This window comes from Bufo gargarizans, chromosome 4 (genome assembly GCF_014858855.1).
Source record: "Bufo gargarizans isolate SCDJY-AF-19 chromosome 4, ASM1485885v1, whole genome shotgun sequence".
NCBI lineage: Eukaryota > Metazoa > Chordata > Amphibia > Anura > Bufonidae > Bufo > Bufo gargarizans.
The window spans coordinates 107,983,080-108,002,960 of NC_058083.1; the positions used below are offsets into that span (position 1 = coordinate 107,983,080).

General features: G+C 43.9%; 1 protein-coding gene across 2 annotated transcripts in view; it reads left to right on the forward strand.

Moving 5' to 3' along the window:
- The window catches only part of LOC122934166 (ephexin-1-like), a 196,005-nt gene that overhangs the window by 84,223 nt on the left and 91,901 nt on the right, over positions 1-19,881 (forward strand). Inside the window, exon 1 of one of the 2 annotated variants that reach the window (XM_044289424.1) lies at positions 2,960-3,298. The exons of the other annotated variant lie outside the window; for it this stretch is intronic. Coding sequence (XP_044145359.1) covers positions 3,216-3,298 — 83 coding nt within the window. The 5' untranslated portion in view covers positions 2,960-3,215. Of the gene's footprint in view, positions 1-2,959; positions 3,299-19,881 lie in introns of those variants that run through there. 2 annotated transcript variants of the gene reach the window in all.

Sequence of the window (19,881 nt, forward strand, 5' to 3'; positions counted from 1 at the left end):
GCCAGATTTATCATTACACTTACATCTTAGGGTACTTTCACACTTGTGGCAGAGTGATCCGGCAAGCAGTTCTGTCGCCGGAACTGCCTGCCGGATCTGGCAAAACGTATGCCAACTGATGGCATTAGTAAGACTGATCAGGATCCTGATCAGTCTTAAAAATGTCTGATCAGTAAGAAAAATGCATTGAAATGCCGGATCCGTCTTTCCGGTGTCATCCGGCAAAACGGATCCGGCATTTTTTTTCACCTTTTTTTCGGCACTAATAGGACGGATCCGGCACTAATACATTCCTATGGAAAAAAATTCCAGATCTGGCATTCAGGCAAGTCTTCAGTTTTTTTCGCCGGAGATAAAACCGTAGCATGCTGCGGTTTAATCTTTTGCCTGATCAGTGAAAATGACTGAACTGAAGACATCCTGAACGGATTACTCTCCAGAATGCATGGGGATATACCTGATCAGTTCTTTTCCGGTATAGAGCCCCTGTGACGGAACTCTATGCCGGAAAAGAAAAACGCTAGTGTGAAAGTACCCTTACTCCACTTTTACATATGTCCAAAGTCACTTTTGGCTAAGGGTACTTTCACACTAGCGTTTTTCTTTTCCGGCATGAGTTCCGTCAAAAGGGCTCAATGCCGGAAAAGAACTGATCAGTTTTATCCCCATGCATTCTGAATGGAGAGTAATCCGCTCAGGAAGCATCAGGATGTCTTCAGTTCAGTTATTTTGACTGATCAGGACAGAGATAAAACCGTAGCATGCTGCGGTTTTATTTCCGGCGAAAAAAACTGAAGACTTGCCTGAATGCCGGATTTTTCCGGCATTTTTTATCCACAAGAATGTATTAGTGCCAGATCCGGCATTCAAAATACCGGAATGCCGGACCCGTCCTTCTGGTCTGCGCATGTGCAGACCGAAAAAAAGGTGAAAATAAATAAATGCTGGATCCGTTTTTCCGGATGACACCGGAAAGACGGATCCGGCATTTCAATGCATTTTTTTTGACTGATCAGGCATTTTTAAGACTGATCAGGATCCTGATCAGTCTTACTAATGCCATCAGTTGGCATACGTTTTGCCTGATCCGGCAGGCAGTTCCGGCGACAGAACTGCTTGCCGGATCACTCTGCCGCAAGTGTCAAAGTAGCCTAAGGCCTCTTTCACACTTGCGTTGTCCGGATCCGGCGTGTACTCCACTTGCCGGAATTACACGCCAGATCCGGAAAAACGCAAGTGAACTGAAAGCATTTGAAGACGGATTCGTCTTCAAAATGCTTTCAGTGTTACTATGGCACCCAGGACGCTATTAAAGTCCTGGTTGCCATAGTAGGAGCGGGGAGCGGTATACTTACCATCCGTGCGGCTCCCGGGGCGCTCCAGAATGACGTCAGAGCGCCCCATGCGCATGGATGACGTGCCATGCGATCACGTGATCCATGCGCCTGGGGCGCCCTGACGTCACTCTGGAGCGCCCCGGGAGCCGCACGGACGGTAAGTATGCTGCTCCCCCGCTCCCCGCTACACTTTACCATGGCTGCCAGGACTTTAGCGTCCCGGCAGCCATGGTAACCACTCTAAAAAAGCTAAACGTCGGATCCGGCAATGCGCCGAAACGACGTTTAGCTTAAGGCTAGATCCGGATCAATGCCTTTCAATGGGCATTCATTCCGGATCCGGCCTTGCGGCAAGTTTTCCGTTTTTTTGGCCGGAGCAAAAAGCGCAGCATGCTGCGGTATTTTCTCCGGCCAAAAAACATTCGGTTCCGGAACTGAAGACATCCTGATGCATCCTGAACGGATTTCACTCTATTCAGAATGCATTAGGATAATCCTGATCAGGATTCTTCCGGCATAGAGCCCCGACGACGGAACTCTATGCCGGAAGACAAGAACGCAGGTGTGAAAGAGCCCTAAGTCAGATTTATTAATGGTCCTTTAAGACTGTAATAAATGTGGTTTGACGGTAGCAGTTTATCCTTCAGTAAGCAGCTTTACAAAAGTTGCACGTCTTTACAAAAAAGTTGCATGTTCTATTAAAAAGTCGCATAAGATAAGCATGGTCCTCACTGGAGTGAAATTGCGCAATTTTTTGCGACTTTTTAAATTGTCGCAATAGTAAATCTGTCTAGGGATACATTTACATAAGAAAACACGCCCACTTTCAGAAAACTGGCGAGCATAGAGCAGAGCCAATAGAAGTTGCAAACTTTTGCGCAGTTTTAGCGATTGCGCAAAAATTTGCTACCTTTTCACTCCATTTATTTTGACTTGAGCTAATGATAAATCTGGCCCATAATGTATAAACACTGGCGGAAGGAGGACGCAAATGGGCAGAAGGGCCCCAAAACAAAACTCTATATAATCGTGCCCTAAGGGCGCCTTCACACGCTGCAGATTTTTTTTTGCTGAATTTTCAGTGACTGCAAATTAGTTCCATTCATTTGAATAGGGCACATAGATTTCTGCAAGCTCCATTCTGGTGGATGGGATTGATTTTCAGCAATAAAATCTGCAGCATGTGAAGGCGCCCTAACGCTTAAAACGTTCAAAGCAGCTGCAGCAGATTTCCGGTGCACTTACAGGTGGTCAATGACAGTGTGTAGCAACTTCTGCAGCTGCCCTCTGCCAGATTTCTGTCTCTGACAATTTAAGCAATTCCCAATCAGCCTCCCTCCTCCTCTGCTCCATCCACCTGTCTCTCTTCCCAATTTTTAGCAAGCCTTTGGTCCCTGCGGTGGTATTAAATGGGTTAGCGGGTCACACATCCATCCTTCAAATTGCAAACGTAGTGCCACAAGTCCTAGTAAATAGCGCCTTGTCCTCTCCTCATTGTTGTACAGTCTATTTCTGTCTGCTCTCTGAACACCTATCTGTTGTGCTCCCTCCTCCTGGAAGCCACTCACTCCCTCTCTTTTCCCCTCCTCTCTCCTGTTCTCCCTTCTCTCATTTTGACATTCTCTATTCATTTCTTCCTTCCTTCCCTCGCCCCAGACATCCCCTTTCTGTCTTTTTCTCTATTACTCCTTTCTCTATCTTCCTTTTCCCCTCTCCCCTTATTCTTCTCTTAGTGCAGCGGAGACCCCCCCCCCCCCCCTCCATCTATAGAGTCTTTTCCTTCCCGTTTCCCTGGTAACCACCCGGAGTGCAGTCTCTGGCTGGCAAGCCGTGTCCCTGCACTCTCTGCACACTTCTGACTGTCTGAGAGAGTGCAGCATGGAGCCTCAGGCAGTGTCCGAGGAGGGGAATGTACTTACTTGTGACCCTCCAAGCCCATGCGAGGAAGATCCCATCGAAGGGTGAGAGTGACAGGGTTGGGAGGAGAATATGCGATGCTGATGGCTTAATATAGAAAGCGTGCAAACTGCTGACAGTCAGGAGAGCGTGCGACAACATGTGTAGGTGTTTGCGTGTGTACAATAATGCATGTCCTTCTGCCGTAGCCATAGCTGTCCATTAACGCATGTGTTTTCCTTTACCCCTGCACATCTCCCCCTATGTCACTTATCTGCGGCACTCATATGGCAGGTGTTTGGCGGGTACCCCGACGTGCACCGAAGTATGGGTGCATGCATCGCACAGGTGTCCGCGACTTTGTGCAGAAGACGGAGGAATGTGGGTAGTATAGCAGTGGGTGTACGCGGGTGTCATTTCTGTATAAGCACATTAAGTTTTTTTCTCTGTAGGTCTTGGTGGGTGTAAAGGAATCTTTTCGCCTGTTCACATTTGTGCGTTCCATCCTGCAAGTATACGTACACCTACATGCACTGTGACACATACTACCCCATGGCTATAAACGGCACGGTACGCATAGAAGCCCATATTAACCAAGCTGTTTTTTTTGTTTTTTTTTGTTCTTTTGTACAAAGGACCATTTTGGGAGCTGCATCAAAGACTTATTTTAAAATTAAAAATAGCTACGGGCATTATGTTCGGACAGACGTTAAAATGCGAGTGCGTGGGAGGTGACTATCTAAAGACGTGTATGCGCTGGGTTTTGCTTTGGCAGAATGATGTGCTTGATGTACTGTATGTCATATTCATGGATTGCTTGTCAGTGTGTACATAGACATGCACAGGAGGCCGCGGTTTATTTCTGTGCCGACATATAAATCCGCACAGGGATACTGTAATTTTAGGCAATTTGTATGTAAAATAGTTATGTTGTATGTTGAAGGTAATTGCGTCCAGTTGGGGTCTGTGAACAATATGGGGTCACTCAGTAACATACCGTCATTGTGTGACATGCATTACTGATATATTAAAGCGAAGGAGTGCGCCTCGTCATAAATTTAAGTGCACCTCCAGCAGTCTGTGTGCCCGGAGTAAAAACTACTCCACCAACTCACTGGAGTAGCTTTCAATCCTCTTTTTACACCTGATTGTAAATTTGTTGAGGCCTGAAGTCCCTTTCCTGGCCTGGTCCCCCACACTCTGAAGTGTCGAATGCGATGCAAAAACACGCATGAAACAAAATCTTATCGCAAGGGTGTTTAGAAAGTCCCAAAATGCGGGTTTTCAACATTTTTAAATTTTGATTTTACGTAAATAATCCTCACACACTTTTCCCTGACTCTGTACCAACCGTCGGTTGGCTTACTTTGAGACAGATTTTTACACCAGAATTGTGGCGCTATTTTGGCACCGTTTCCTATAAAGGTCTGCCTCTCTCTGATAAGCCCTGTCCTTGTTGAGTCTGAAAAAAAAAAATGGAAAAAAAAAAGTGTAGAAGTGTAGGCCAATTTGCACTACTTTTTTCTAGATTTTGGGTGCAGACTAGGTTTGCCACCTGACCGGTATCTCACCAGCAAGACCGGTATTTTAGTGGCTCTGCCGGTGCCGCCTTTACCTCCCCCTCTCCTCCATTTCCTCGTGTTGTTGACTGGAAGCTCAGCACAGGACATGCGAGACGTCATCACACTGGAGCGTTTTTTTTTTCTAATGGGGGCATTATTCGAACAGGGGGGCACTAATGGGGGCATTATTCGAACTGGGGGGCATTATTCGAACTGGGGGCACTAATGGGTGGCATTATTATTCCTGGGGGTACTAATGGGGGCATTATTATTCTTGGGGGCATTATTATTCCTGGGGGTACTAATGGGGGCATTATTCTTCCTGGGGGCACAACTGTGGGGGCATAATTCTTCCTGGGGCGCACTAATGGGGTGCATTAATTCTGAGGTGCACTAATGGAGGCATTTTTCTTACTTGGGGGCACTAATTGGGGCATTATTTATACTGGGGGGCACTAATGGGCCCATTACTATTACTGGGGGCATTAATATTACTAGGAGCACTAATGTGGACAGTATTAATTCTGGGGGCCGCTAATAGGGGCATTACTATTACCGGGGGCACTAATAGGGGCATTAATATTATTGGGAGCCACAGTACAATAGCCCATGTTAAGCCATGCCCTACAACCACACCTCCGTTGGGGTGTGGCTTAACCTGGCTGGCATTTTGTGTTAGGAAAGGTGGCAACCCTAGTGCAGACACATTAGTAAATCTGGGCCTTTGTTCACTATTGGGCTATTTTATTTGGAAAATCAGATAAGATGAGACTGTTGGGCCATGTACTTTATATCTTCTTGGTAAAGTAATTTGCATTTCATGTACTCTTGCTTTTTCCGGGTCTCACAATGGAGATTGCCATGTTGTGGGCTGAGTCTCATCTGAGTAGGTAAGAGTTGTTCAGGATCAGAACATTAAAACATGGCTGCCACTTTTGTCCTAAGGTTGTGTTATTGCAGCCCAGGCCTTCTGGACATACCCCATGGAGCAGTATAAGGCCTCATGCACACGACCGTTTTTTTTTAAGGTCCGCAAAAACGGGGTCCGTAGGTCCGTGATCCGTGACCGTTTTTTCATCCGTGGGTCTTCCTTGATTTTTGGAGGATCCACGGACATGAAAAATGAAAAAAAAATCTAAGTCAAGTTTGCCATTGAAATGATAGGAAAAAACGGACACGGATCACGGACACGGATCACGGACACGGATGACAATCTTGTGTGCATCCGTGATTTTCACGGACCCATTGACTTGAATGGGTCCGTGAACCGTTGGCCGTGAAAAAAATAGGGCAGGTCATATTTTTTTCACAGCCAGGAAACACGGATCACGGACGCGGCTGCCAAACGGTGCAGCTTCCGATTTTTCCACGGACCCATTGAAAGTCAATGGGTCCGCGAAAAAAAACGGAAAACGGCACAACGGCCACGGATGCACACAACGGTCGTGTGCATAAAGCCTAACTGAAAGAAAGTATCCATGTTTCTTTAACCCTTTAATACAATAAGCATGGGAATGGCTGCCATTTTAAACACGGAACCGTGCAGCCTGTGTCAGATATATGACTGGTATCAGCAGAGAGATTATGGGGCGATTTATCCAAAGGAAAAATGGAATAGTTATCCATAGCAGCCAATCAGATTCCATCTCTTATTTTCAAGAAGTCCATTGGAAAAAGCAAGCTGAAATCTGATTGGTTGCTATGGGCAGCTACTCTACTTTTTTTGCATCCATTTTTAGAACTATCCCCTGTTGTGTATATTGTATACAGGAGGATAAAAACATTACAAGCAGCATTTTTTATTCTCAATTGCAATTTCATGTGCTGAGTGGCACCGCTAGTGAACTGTGGAGTCCATCAGCGCACACCAGTTTCAATCACATGGTTTCTACAAGTAAAACCAGTCAAAAGCATGGGCAGATAGACTAAGGCCTCTTGCACACGGCTGTTGTGCGTTTGCGGCCCCCAATGCACGGGCCCCATCCGTGCGGCAGCCTCGAAGAATCCAGACCCATTCAACTTGAATGGATCCATGATCCATCTACACCGTTAAAAATAGTACAAGTTCTATTCCATAGTGGTTCCATGCCTCCATTCCGCACCGCAGCTCAGGATAACGGACCCATTCAAGTGAATGGGTCTGCATCCGTGATGTGGGGAGCACACAGCCGTTGCCCGCATATTACGGGCTGCAATACGGGCCACGGCCAGCAATGGCTGTGTTCAAGGGGCCTAAGATTTATCAAACTGGTGTAAAGGAAAACTGGCTTAGTTGTCCATAACAACCAATCAGATTTCACCTTTCATTTTTCAGAGCATCTTTGGAAAATGAAAGGTGGAATCTAATTGGTAGCTATGGGCAACTAAGCCAGTTTTCTTATGCACCAAATTTCATAAATTGATGTAAACTAAACTGAAAGAAGTAAGTAAAAAAAAAAGTCACCGGAGAATATTCCTCACTGCCTAAGACGTACTACTGTATATAAATTCTAGAACATCAAAAACCTGAGATAATCCAGAAAAGAGCGGCTCATCGGAGCTAACTGCTACCTGCTGCCAAGTGAGGTGCTTACAAGTTGTTAAGCTTCTAGTGGAGGACACGTGAGCTCTAGAGTGTCTCCATTGCTATACTGATAAATCAAATGTAGTCCTAATTGCCAGCTCGAAATCAGTAAACTGCCAATGGGAAATACAAGAGTACTCAAGTGCTTCCTCTTCTCCATTGATTTACACAAACCACAATTTCCCTGGTTTGTTTTAGTATGGCCTCATGCACACGACCGTTTTTTTTTAAGGTCCGCAAAAACGGGGTCCGTAGGTCCGTGATCCAGGACCGTTTTTTCGTCCGTGGGTCTTCCTTGATTTTTGGAGGATCCACGGACATGAAAAATGAAAAAAAAATATCTAAGTCAAGTTTGCCATTGAAATGATAGGAAAAAACGGACACGGATCACGGACGCGGATGACAATCTTGTGTGCATCCGTGTCTTTTCACGGACCCATTGACTTGAATGGGTCCGTGAACCGTTGGCCGTGAAAAAAATAGGACAGGTCTTATTTTTTTCACGGCCAGGAAAAACGGATCACGGATGCGTCTGCCAAACGGTGCATTTTCCGATTTTTCCACGGACCCATTGAAAGTCAATGGGTCCGCGACAAAAAACGGAAAACGGCACAACGGCCACGGATGCACACAACGGTCGTGTGCATGAGGCCTATGTGTGTGTTAATTACCTGGTGAACATCTGCGAGCCAGACTGATACATACCATATAAGGGCTTATGCACACGACCGTATGGGTTTTTCAGTGTTTTGCAGTCCGTTTTTTACTGAACCGTTGTTCCGTTTTTTGTTTCCGTTGTGTTTCCGTTTTTCCGTATGCCATATACAGTATACAGTAATTACATAGGAAAAATTGGGCTGGGCATAACATTTTCAATAGATGGTTCCGCAAAAACGGAACGGATACAGAAGACATACGGATGCATTTCTGTATGTGTTCCGTTTTTCATTGACTTGAATGGAGCCAAGCACCGTGATTTGCGGACAAGAATAGGACATGTTCTATCTTTTCACGGTATGGAAATACTGAAACGGAATGCACACGGAGACACTTTAGTTTTTTTTTGCTGAAGCATTGAAATGAATGGTTCAGTATATGTACCGCATACTGAACTAGAAAAACGGCCAGTATACTGAACGCAAAATACTGTTGTGTGCATGAGCCCTAATAGAGCTCTTGCTGAACTGCAGCTTATAGCCCCTTAGTTCCACTGCAGGATCTACACATTGGGCCAAATTTTGCAATATCAGTGCACCTAGATTGTGGGGTAAATTGCACCAAACTGTGTCGCAATTTGGTGCATTTGCTCACGCCTCGTCATAATTTAGCTGAATCTTACAGCAGCATAGGGAGGAATCTAAGACCGACTTAAAAAGCCAGTCTTAGTAAATGACACAGCTTTATAAAACTGCATCAATTGCACGTGCTGTAAATCCAATGCATAAAAGCTTTGTAACATAAATATTCAGAGACGGAAATATTTTTGAGCAGAATTATCTTTTCAGTTCTCTCTGGCAGGTTTAGGATATAGCCACATGTGGGGGGTCCGCTGTGGATTTTGCTGCAGATTTCAGTACTTAAATGCTGCAGATTTGCCACAGATTTCACCCTTTGCATTCCAAAATTTGAAATCTGCATGTCAGTTTGACAACATGCATAAGACCGTATGTGTTTTGCGGTCCGCGCACTGTCGATCCGTAAAACACAGATACTGGCTTTGTGCATGCCGCCATCTCCTGTACAAATGTCCTGTTATTGTCCGCAAAACGAACAAGAATAGGATATGTTCTAGCTTTTTTTTACAGGGTCGCAGAACAGACACACAGATGTGGACAGCCCGTGGTCTGCTATCCGCACTTTTTTGCAACCCAATTGAAATGAATGGGTCTGCATTTGATTCACAAAAAAATGCGAAAATATGGTCATTTGCATTGGGGCCTTTGTGTGGGAATTTCATTGTGGAAAGATTTTTAAAAATCTCATTCACTTTGTTGTGGAAAATCAGCATTGTTTACACCACTTGTGGCCAGACCTTAGTGATATTAGAATTCAGATAGTGTGCGTACGTTTTTATTGGTAGCGTATTATGGACGAGCGGCTCTTTGGTGCCATGGCCTGCACATTTGTTTTTGTTATGTCCTTGTCATTCAGCCGAGGCTGCAGGGTGGTGATGCTGGTAATTATTGTATCTACGCCTTGCTCTCTGAAGGCATCTCTACATCTTGCTCATAAAACACTCGCCTACCGCAGATCTGATCTCTGGGTTCTTTCTTTGCAGGCATCGATCTGTGCTGCAGCATGTCTCATTTTACTTTGATGTGTGTGTACACTGCCGGGAGTGGGGTCTTGTTAGATGGTTATTGTGCCTCTTCACAAATGTATCATCCACTAGAGATGAAGTTACAAATCTGTCAGTTTCTTACTTAACCGCCATAAAATATTTATATTACGTGCCTCCTTTTTGAATTTTTTAGCGGTTCCAAAGTTGGCCATTTACACCTTGTTCTCAGCATTTTATGGGATTGTCCAATAGTTTAGGAAATGAAATTGCCTGCGGCCTCTTCAATCAGCTGATTGTCTGGGGTGCTGGGAGTAGGACCCCCGACTGATCAGATATTGATAACCTATCCTGAGAAGAGGTCATCAATATTTTACTTCTGGAAAACCTCTTTAACAGCATTCAGAAATATACTTTGCAGTACGTACAAGGACCATAGAAACCTGTAGAAATTGACTTCTAAGGGAGGGTGTTTTAGACACTCTCTGTGACCCGGGCAGAGGTCATTGTGTAAAGAGGGGAGGAGGTGAGCTTTGTCCATCACCTACTGCTAATGGTGGATACCGTGTTATCTTCATATAGGTGTTACCTGCCTTTGTGATCCTGTCTGTGATGATAATGAGATGATTGCGGAGATCTGTAAAGGACAGGAAGCACCAGCCCATTATTAGGCTCGGTGGTCAATTTCAAAATCATTTTTAATATAATGGGGACCTTATAGTGGTGGCCTTGGATTTCTTGATTGTACTGCTGGAATCGGGGGCGTATTGGCCATAGACCGTACAGGGAAATTTCTCGGTGGGCCGATGCCCAGGAGGCAGTCTGAGCCCTCCTCGTGGCCGGCCAGTGGAAGTTTTTGCGGATGTAGTTTGTGCTGCTGGCAGTATTTTGTGATGGACTGTGGTATTTGGTTCTGTTGGGGTGGTATAATGTGCCACAGTATGGTGTTGCTGGCCTTGCCTTCCATCAATTTGGACCTGCTACAAAACGGGGCCACTTTTAGTATTTTTTTCCAGGGCCACTTTAAGTTCCCAGTCTGCCCCTGGCTGGAATTCATCCATGTGGCCTAGGTTTCTAAGGCCCCTTGCAGACGAGGGTGTCCAGATTAGGTCCAGATGCGTTGCAAATGAGTGCAGTGAAAAATGCGTGATTTTGCAGGAAAAGTCATTCAGTTTTGCCTGCGAACGCGTTCAGTTGTTCAGTTTTTATTGCGTGGGCGCAATGCGTTTTGATGCGTTTTGCAGGCACGTGATAAAAAACTGAATGTATACAAACATCATCTCTTAGCAACCATCCGTGAAAAATGAATCACATACACACTTGCTTGCGGATGCGATGTGATTTTCACGCAGCTACGTTCAGTTCTATGGGGCCAGCGCTGCGCGAAAATCGCAGAATATAGAACATGCTGCGATTTTTACGCAACGCACAAGTGATGTGTGAAAACCAACGCACATGTACATTGAAATGAATGGGTCCAGATTCCGTGCAGGCACATCACGCATTGCACCCGCACGGAATACTCGCTCGTCTGCAAGGGGCCTAAGTGTCATGTCTATGAACCAGAGTAATTTATGATGGACGTGCAGGTCAGTGTTTCATTTTGTTCTTGCTTGTGCATCCTTGGATTGTGTAGAGCAGGCATCCTCAAACTGCAGCCCTCCAACTGTTGCAAGACTACAACTCCCAGCATGCCCGAACAGCCTACAGGTATCAGCCTACAGCAGGGCATTGTGGGAGTTGTAGTTTTACAACAGCTGGAGGGCCGCAGTTTGAGGATGCCTGGTGTAGAGGCATCTACATATAGTTTAAAGAGGACTGAAGAATATCAGACTGTTTAGGAACACGTCTCCAACTGGTGACACACAGACATCAGTTTATTCTTAAATTTCTAGGAAGAATAACAGAGGGACAGCACAACGCTCAGCCCTACATTTACTTATACTATTAAACAGTGTGAATGTATAATAAGCATTTTATTATGGTGGCACATGCTGTGCGATAGATTTGGCACATCTTTTTCTCATTTTAAGGCCTCTTGCACACAAACGTTTTTTTTTTCCGTTTCTGTTCCGTATACGGAACCAATCATTTCAATTGATCCGCAAAAAAAAGGAAGGTACTGCATATGCCTTCCGTTTCCGTATTTCCATTTTCCATTCCGTTCAAAGATAGAACATGTCCTATTATTGTCCGCATAAGGGACAAGGATAGTACTGTTCTATTAGGGGCCAGCTGTTCCATTCCGCAAAATACGGAATGCATATGGACGTCATCCGTATTTTTTGCAGATCTGTTTTTTGCGGACCGCAAAATACTGAAAAAGCCACACGGTCGTGTGCAAGAGGCCTTAGCACTCGTTCACATGAACAGTTTTTGCGTTCCGTATACGGGCCATTTTTTTTTAGTTCTGTATACGGTCCGTATATGGAACCATTAATTTCAATAGTTCCGCAAAGAAAACGGAATGTACTCCGTATGCATTCTGTTTCTGTATTTCCGTTCAAAGATAGAACATGTCCTATTATTGCCCGCAAACCACGTTCCGTGGCTCCTTTCAAGTCAATGGGTCCGCAAAAAAAGGAACACATACGGAATATATTCCGTAAGTCTTCCGTATCCTTTCTGTTTTTGCTTAACCATCCATTGAAAATGTTATGCCCAGCCCAATTTTTTTCTATGCAGTTACTGTATACTGTATATGCCATATGGAAAAACGGAGTGGAACCCGAAAACTGATACGTTAAAAACGGCCCGCAAAACACTGAAAATGCCATACGGTTGTGTGAACAAGCCCTAAGGCAACTCTTAGGTGGGTCACTTATTTTGAGACAGAAATCTGGAGCACGCAAATAATAAATCTGGTACGAAACACCTTTTTGAAACACTTTTGAAAGTGTTTAGCAAAGTGTTTCGAATCTAACCAATAATATATTTTCTAAATTGATTTGCACCAAAACAAAGGTGTAACTTATGCCAGAATTCTCTCACAAGGACCTTAGTAAACGTGGGCCTGAGCTCTAAGAAGAGGAGCTCCAGCGCTGTTATTTTAGGAAGAATACATGTATTTACCAAGACAGCCACCTCAGGAGACCTGTCCTTATCTAGGCTTTGTCATCTCAAACATTTATGGTGCATCCATTCCCCAAGTCAGTGCAGTGGTGGCCAAAATCCCAAAGGCAGCAAGATTTGTTGAATGTCATGGATGGATGGAGGTGGTGTGAGTGTATTAGAAATGTCACGTTGCAACTGGAATATAATGGGTAACATCTCTCCACAACCGTATGCATTTTGCAGTCTGCAAAACGAGGATCCACAAAATGTGGATGATGTCTGTGTGACGTCTGTGTTGCATCCTTTCTTTTTTCGTGGACCCATTGACTGCAATGGGTCCGTGGTTCGGATTTTGTGGGCAAAATGAGGACATGTTCTATCTTTTTGTGGAATGCAGAAAGCACACTGATGATCCGTGAGTTTTACGCATCCATATGCCCGTTCCACAAAAGATAGAATATGTCTAGTGTTGAGCGCCAGGGCCCATGAGCCCATAGCTACGCTGCTGAATATTACTGTTGCACTGATGGCTGTAATTCACGATTTAGGGGTACAGGATTGATATGCGGTGGGCAGGGTTGTGTACAAGTGTTGAAGGATGTTTTATCAATCCCCCTCTCACTGCAGTAAAATCTCTATCAGACTCTAGTGCTCGGCCTTGCAGATTCTGGACTTTCTAGTTCTTTCCTTTCTCTCTTTTTTTTCCTGGAGCAAGTAAAATAGAACAGAGTTTTCTCTCTGTAGAGCTCTCTAGACATAGGCCTAGTACTCTGAGGAATGCACATGTAGCTTCCTTCACTTCCTCAGCTAACTGTAAACTAAGCTAGGGGTGGACCTAGATGCAACACATAACTTCCTGTAGGGACTAAGTAAGGATTGTTAACCCTGACAGATCCATACAGAACTATACCAAGTACATTACAAAGCATCAAATAACATCACATAACATTAAATAACAAGAATAGTTTGCAAGTACCCTGTTCTGGGGTACTGCACAGGGATATACACCCATGTCTAACACTAGTCCCACTATTGGTTGGCTTAGTTTGAGACAGAATTTTACACCAGATTTGTGGTGCTATTTTGGAGCAAAATGTCTCATCTTAAAACATACCCCTTTACCACAAAACCACACCTCTTTCCATCAAGCCCCAGCTCTTTTCAAATGAGACCGAAAAGGTTATTAAGACTCTAATTGTGCGACTTTGTACCACTTCTAAGACAGATTCTAGGCACAGACACATTTGAAAATCTGGGCCACAGTATATTAGACAGCTGCATAAGTCTACTTTCACACTAGCTGCACGGACCTCCAGCAGACTGTTCCGTCGGGTGAACAGTCTGTCGGATCCATCCTGCCGCTAGTGACCGCGTGCCCCCGGACTGCCGCTCCGTCCCCTTGACTATAATGGGGGCGGGGGCGGAGTTCCCGGCGAGGCACGGTAGCGCACGGCGAGAGTCTGCCGGAATAAAACTACGACATGTCCGACATTTATTCCGGCAGCCTCTTGCCGTGCGCTGTCGTGCCTCGCTGGGAACTCCACCCCCGCCCCCATTATAGTCAATGGGGACAGAGCGGCAGTCTGGGGGCACACGGTCACTAGTGGCAGGACGGATACGACGGGCTGTTCACCCGACGGAACAGCCTGCCGGAGGTCCGTGCTGCTAGTTTAAAGTAGCCTAACTTTTCATTACACAGCGATCAAAAAGAGATTACATGGGTATTCTCAACTCAGATATGTAATCCATAACTGCAACATATTTTGCCCCCTGGAGGCCCTTTCAAGACGTTCACCTAGGACCGCTGACTTGGATCCCCATCCAGTGGACCAGCTAAGTATATTTGTTACTGTTGGAGAGTTTGTTTATTTTAACACAACCGTGTGCGGACCCCTATATATCTAGTGAACTCGTCTTGGTTGTGGCCTCCAGATTAATGATCCATCTTCACGGATATTTGTTGAACACTTTATGTGTTTGATTGACATTTGTTTTTGTCCCCTGATGAACCCCTTCAATGAGAGGAAGGGGGGAAACGCGTCGGGACACGTGATTGTACAACCGATATCTATCCTATATACTATTACCCAGATATCCATATGGGATAGTATACAAAGGGCACTATAAGGATAGACAGCATAGGTACGTGGACGGAGTGTGCCTACCATTAAGACACATCTCCGGGCTGAGGAGTCATAAAGGGACATCGCAGGGACAGATACTGTTATGGCACGGGTTGCCCTGATGCGTTCCTCCCCTTTTTTCCTCTCATATTGATCCGCTTGTCTGATCCTGCTCTTCCGTGTGTAAATTGTATTATGTCTTTGTTGTGTTTTGTTGCACTATTCGTTCCCCTTCCAGGGAATTCTTATTTTTAATTGACCAAAATAAAGGTTAAATTTTAGGTAGTCGTACCTCAGTGATTTTGATTAACTACCAGTTTAGCATGCAAGGCAGCTGATATGGGGCCAGTAACTAAGGGGACCACATCTCAAAGGATACAATCATGGCCAGCAGGTTGGAGACAAATTATGGTTTTCACAAAGTCTACTGCTTCAGTGTTTTTAGATCTTTGTCAGATGTTTCTATGGTATACTGAAGTATAATTATAAGCATTTCATAAGATGTTTAACGTCTATTGACAAATACATCAAGTTTATGCAAAGACTGAATATTTCCAGTATTGACCTTTTTCAAGACTTCTGCCATTCCCTCTGGCATGCTGGATATCAGCTTCTGAGCCAAATCCTGGCTGATAGCAATGTGTTTTTGCCTGATCACAATTTCAGTTTGTTAGTTCACTACAAGTTCTCAATGGGATTGAGAGCTGGAGAGTTTTCTGGCCAGGGGCCCAACATTTCAGCGGTATGTTTCCTTTGAGGTAACCATGGTTGACAGAAGAAGACAATGATTTCAAGTACTACCACCCCTCCTTTTAAAGCAACCAGTCTGCTCTTCTAATTTAATCAACATGACAGAGTTATCAACTGCCTTGTCTTCATTAACACTTATGTTAGCAGGTCATTTGGGGGCAGGGATGAAAAGCAGTAGATTGTGTTTTTTTTATTAAGTTCATTTTAAAGGCACGAAATGACTGAAGAAGCAAACTTTGTAGAAAGTTGTGTCAGCCTAAAAACTTTTCGCCATGACTGTAGGTGCATTCAGTGATAATTGTGGATGAAGGAAGGACAGATCGGAAACCAAAATAATCATAAGCTTCATGTAATGATGGAACATTCCCCATTCTAATGGAGATCCCATTGCAACAATAAAAATAGGTCCACATTTTGGGCCAATTCCCAAGGTGCTTGCTTGCTAACAAGGAGGTCTTGGACAGGTTCTCTCCAATGAGTTTCGAAGGGTTTGGTGCCAACAAGACCTGATCCTCCTCTCTCCGTGATCTCCATAGTCTGCCTTTTTGGTGTGTATTTCCTTGCTTATGGATATTGTATTTATAGTTTAAGACAGAATATACTATAGATCACAATGTTAAGTGGTTTATATGAAAGATTCTGTGGGAGAAGATTTTGATTTTTGATAAGATTTGAACTTATATCTTACGAGCAAGAGACGCCATAAATAGGCTTAAGAAACCTTTGTGTGTAGTATGTAATCGCTGGGCCTGGGGTGTCTTGCTACAGAATTAAATTAAGATGTTCAAGGACAGATCACTGCTTCTGGGTGTGTTTTTTTTATTCATAGCATGCCAGGGCTAAATTTTAATTGGAGCTCCAGTTTATTTTGTCCATAATGTGGCAGATTTCTCAGCAGAACTTTATCTTTGTCCCTCCGACTCTGCTTATCCCTACTCTCTCCGGTCTCTGTAAATCTGCTTTGCATGCCTCCTGCTTGTTCCTCCAGCAGCTAAGTGGGTTAAGGCAAAATTCTGACCCAAATAGGAAGAAAACTGCATGCATAACATTCGCCTAATAAAGCTTATGCAGTGTAATTATGTAGCCGTTACAGCAATATGGCAGTCCTTTACAGTTCCATCTTTTTGCAGCCTGTGTCATATCATAGTAATTATAAAGTCCTTCTTTATTCCTTCTTTAAAGTCCTTCTTAAAGAAATCCTTCCATTCTGCCCCTTAGTTCTGTGCATTTTAAGCAGACGAGAAAGTCGTAGACTGGTATTACTTTTTTATTGTTTATGTTGTTGCAGTGCCCACTCAGTACATTGTCTGGCACAGCGCACTTACTGAATGCAGCCAACATCTAAATTTGAGCCCAAGTTTCCAATTACAGTGATAGATTCTGGAAAGCCGTGACTGCAGTCTAATAACTACATTGTATGCTGTCTTCTTCTGAATCTGCCACAAGGCAAAAGCTAAGCTGATGTAACTCGCACGTAACCATTTACAAATGTGACATAAAGGTGTTTATCAATCAGTGTCAAAATACAGTGATAACAAAGAAAACCACCTTATTAGTCATTCTGACCTTGGTATAAAAAGAATTCAGCATCAGGTCATTCTTACATAGTCCAGTTTCACACTGGCGTTTACCTTTTCAAGCAGGCTGTTCTGGCAGGTGAACAGCCTGCCAGATCCGTACTACAGTGTGCACATGTGTGCTGCCGAAAGTCCGTCTGGCCCCTTTCACTATAATGGGGCCAGCCGGACATCCGACCACAGCACGGCAAATATGCTGAGAGGCGGCCAGACAAAAACCACTGCACGCAGCCTGCTGAAAAAGATCAGAACAGCCTGCCGGAAAAGATAAACACCAGTGTGAAACTGGCCTTAGGCCTGTTTCACTCTTGCGCTGTTGTTTTCCAGTATTGAGATCCGGCCGAGGATCTCAAAATCGGGGAAAAAAATGGTTCAGTTTAGTCCTAATGCATTCTGAATGGAAAGAGATCTGTTCAGGATGTCTTCCTTCCGTCAGCATTCCGTTGCAAGCTGTGGTTTTGTGTCCGGCCATTGAAACAGAACAAACTGGATCCATCAGTAAAAAACAACGTAAGTCAATGGAGCCTAAAAAAACGGATCTGTCACCCTTTGATTTTCAATGTATTTAGTGACCGATCCGGTTTGTTCCGTTTTGATTTCACACAACCGCATCCTAATGGTATGGATGCATCCTGATCTGCAAAATCAAAACGGATCCATTTAATTCCGGTTTTGAGATCCTCTGCCGGACCTCAAAACCGGAATTACCAATGCAAGTGTGAAACAGGCCTTAAAGAGCACCTATCATCAGGAGTAAATCTATTAAACCAGGCATACTGCCTGATAGGGTTGGCGCTGCTCAATAACCACTTCAGCCCCGCTAGGTGAAACCCCCTTCATGACCAGGCCACTTTTTACACTTCGGCACTACACTACTTTCACCGTTTATCGCTCGGTCATGCAACTTACCACCCAAATGAATTTTACCTCCTTTTCTTCTCACTGATGGAGCTTTCATTTGGTGGTATTTTATTGCTGCTGACATTTTTACTTTTTTTGTTATTAATCAAAATGTAACGATTTTTTTGCAAAAAAATGACATTTTTCACTTTCAACTGTGAAATTTTGCAAAAAAAACGACATCCATATATAAATTTTTCGCTAAATTTATAGTTCTACATGTCTTTGATAAAAAAAAAATGTTTGGGCAAAAAAAAAATGGTTTGGGTAAAAGTTATAGCATTTACAAACTATGGTACAAAAATGTGAATTTCCGCTTTTTGAAACGGCTCTGATTTTCTGAGCACCTGTCATGTTTCCTGAGGTTCTACAATGCCCAAACAGTAGAAAAACCCCACAAATGACCCCATTTCGGAAAGTAGACACCCTAAGGTATTCGCTGATGGGCATAGTGAGTTCATAGAACTTTTTATTTTTTGTCACAAGTTAGCGGAAAATGATGATGATTTTATTTTTTTTTTTTTTTCTTACAAAGTCTCATATTCCACTAACTTGCGACAAAAAATAAAAAATTCTAGGAACTCACCATGCCCCTCACAGAATACCTTGGGGTGTCTTCTTTCCAAAATGGGGTCACTTGTGGGGTAGTTATACTGCCCTGGCAATTTAGGGGCCCAAATGTGTGAGAAGAACTTTGCAATCAAAATGTGTAAGAAATGACCGGTGAAATCCGAAAGGTGCACTTTGGAATATGCGCCCCTTTGCCCACCTTGGCAGCAAAAAAGTGTCACACATGTGGTATCGCCGTACTCAGGAGAAGTTGGGGAATGTGTTTTGGGGTGTCATTTTACATATACCCATGCAGGGTGAGAGAAATATCTTGGCAAAAGACAACTTTTCCCATTTTTTTATACAAAGTTGGCATTTGACCAAGATATTTTTCTCACCCAGCATGGGTATATGTAAAATGACACCCCAAAACACATTCCCCAACTTCTCCTGAGTACGGCGATACCAGATGTGTCACACTTTTTTGCTGCCAAGGTGGCCAAAGGGGCACATATTCCAAAGTGCACCTTTTGGATTTCACCGGTCATTTTTTACAGATTTTGATTGCAAGGTACTTCTCACACATTTGGGCCCCTAAATTGCCAGGGCAGTATAACTACGCCACAAGTGACCCCATTTTGGAAAGAAGACACCCTAAGGTATTCCGTGAGGGGCACTGCGAGTTCCTAGAATTTTTTATTTTTTGTCACAAGTTAGCGGAAAATGATGATTTTTTTTTTTTTCTCTTTTTTCCTTACAAAGTCTCATATTCCACTAACTTGCAACAAAAAATAAAAAATTCTAGGAACTCGCCATGCCCCTCACGGAATACCTTGGGGTGTCTTCTTTCCAAAATGGGGTCACTTGTGGCGTAGTTATACTGCCCTGGCAATTTAGGGGCCCAAATGTGTGAGAAGTACTTTGCAATCAAAATCTGTAAAAAATGACCGGTGAAATCCGAAAGGTGCACTTTGGAATATGTGCCCCTTTGCCCACCTTGGCATCAAAAAAGTGTCACACATCTGGTATCGCCGTACTCAGGAGAAGTTGGGGAATGTGTTTTGGGCTGTCATTTTACATATACCCATGCTGGGTGAGAGAAATATCTTGGCAAAAGACAACTTTTCCAACTTTTTTATACAAAGTTGGCATTTGACCAAGATATTTTTCTCACCCAGCATGGGTATATGTAAAATGACACCCCAAAACACATTGCCCAACTTCTCCTGAGTACGGCGATACCAGATGTGTCACACTTTTTTGCTGCCAAGGTGGGCAAAGGGGCACATATT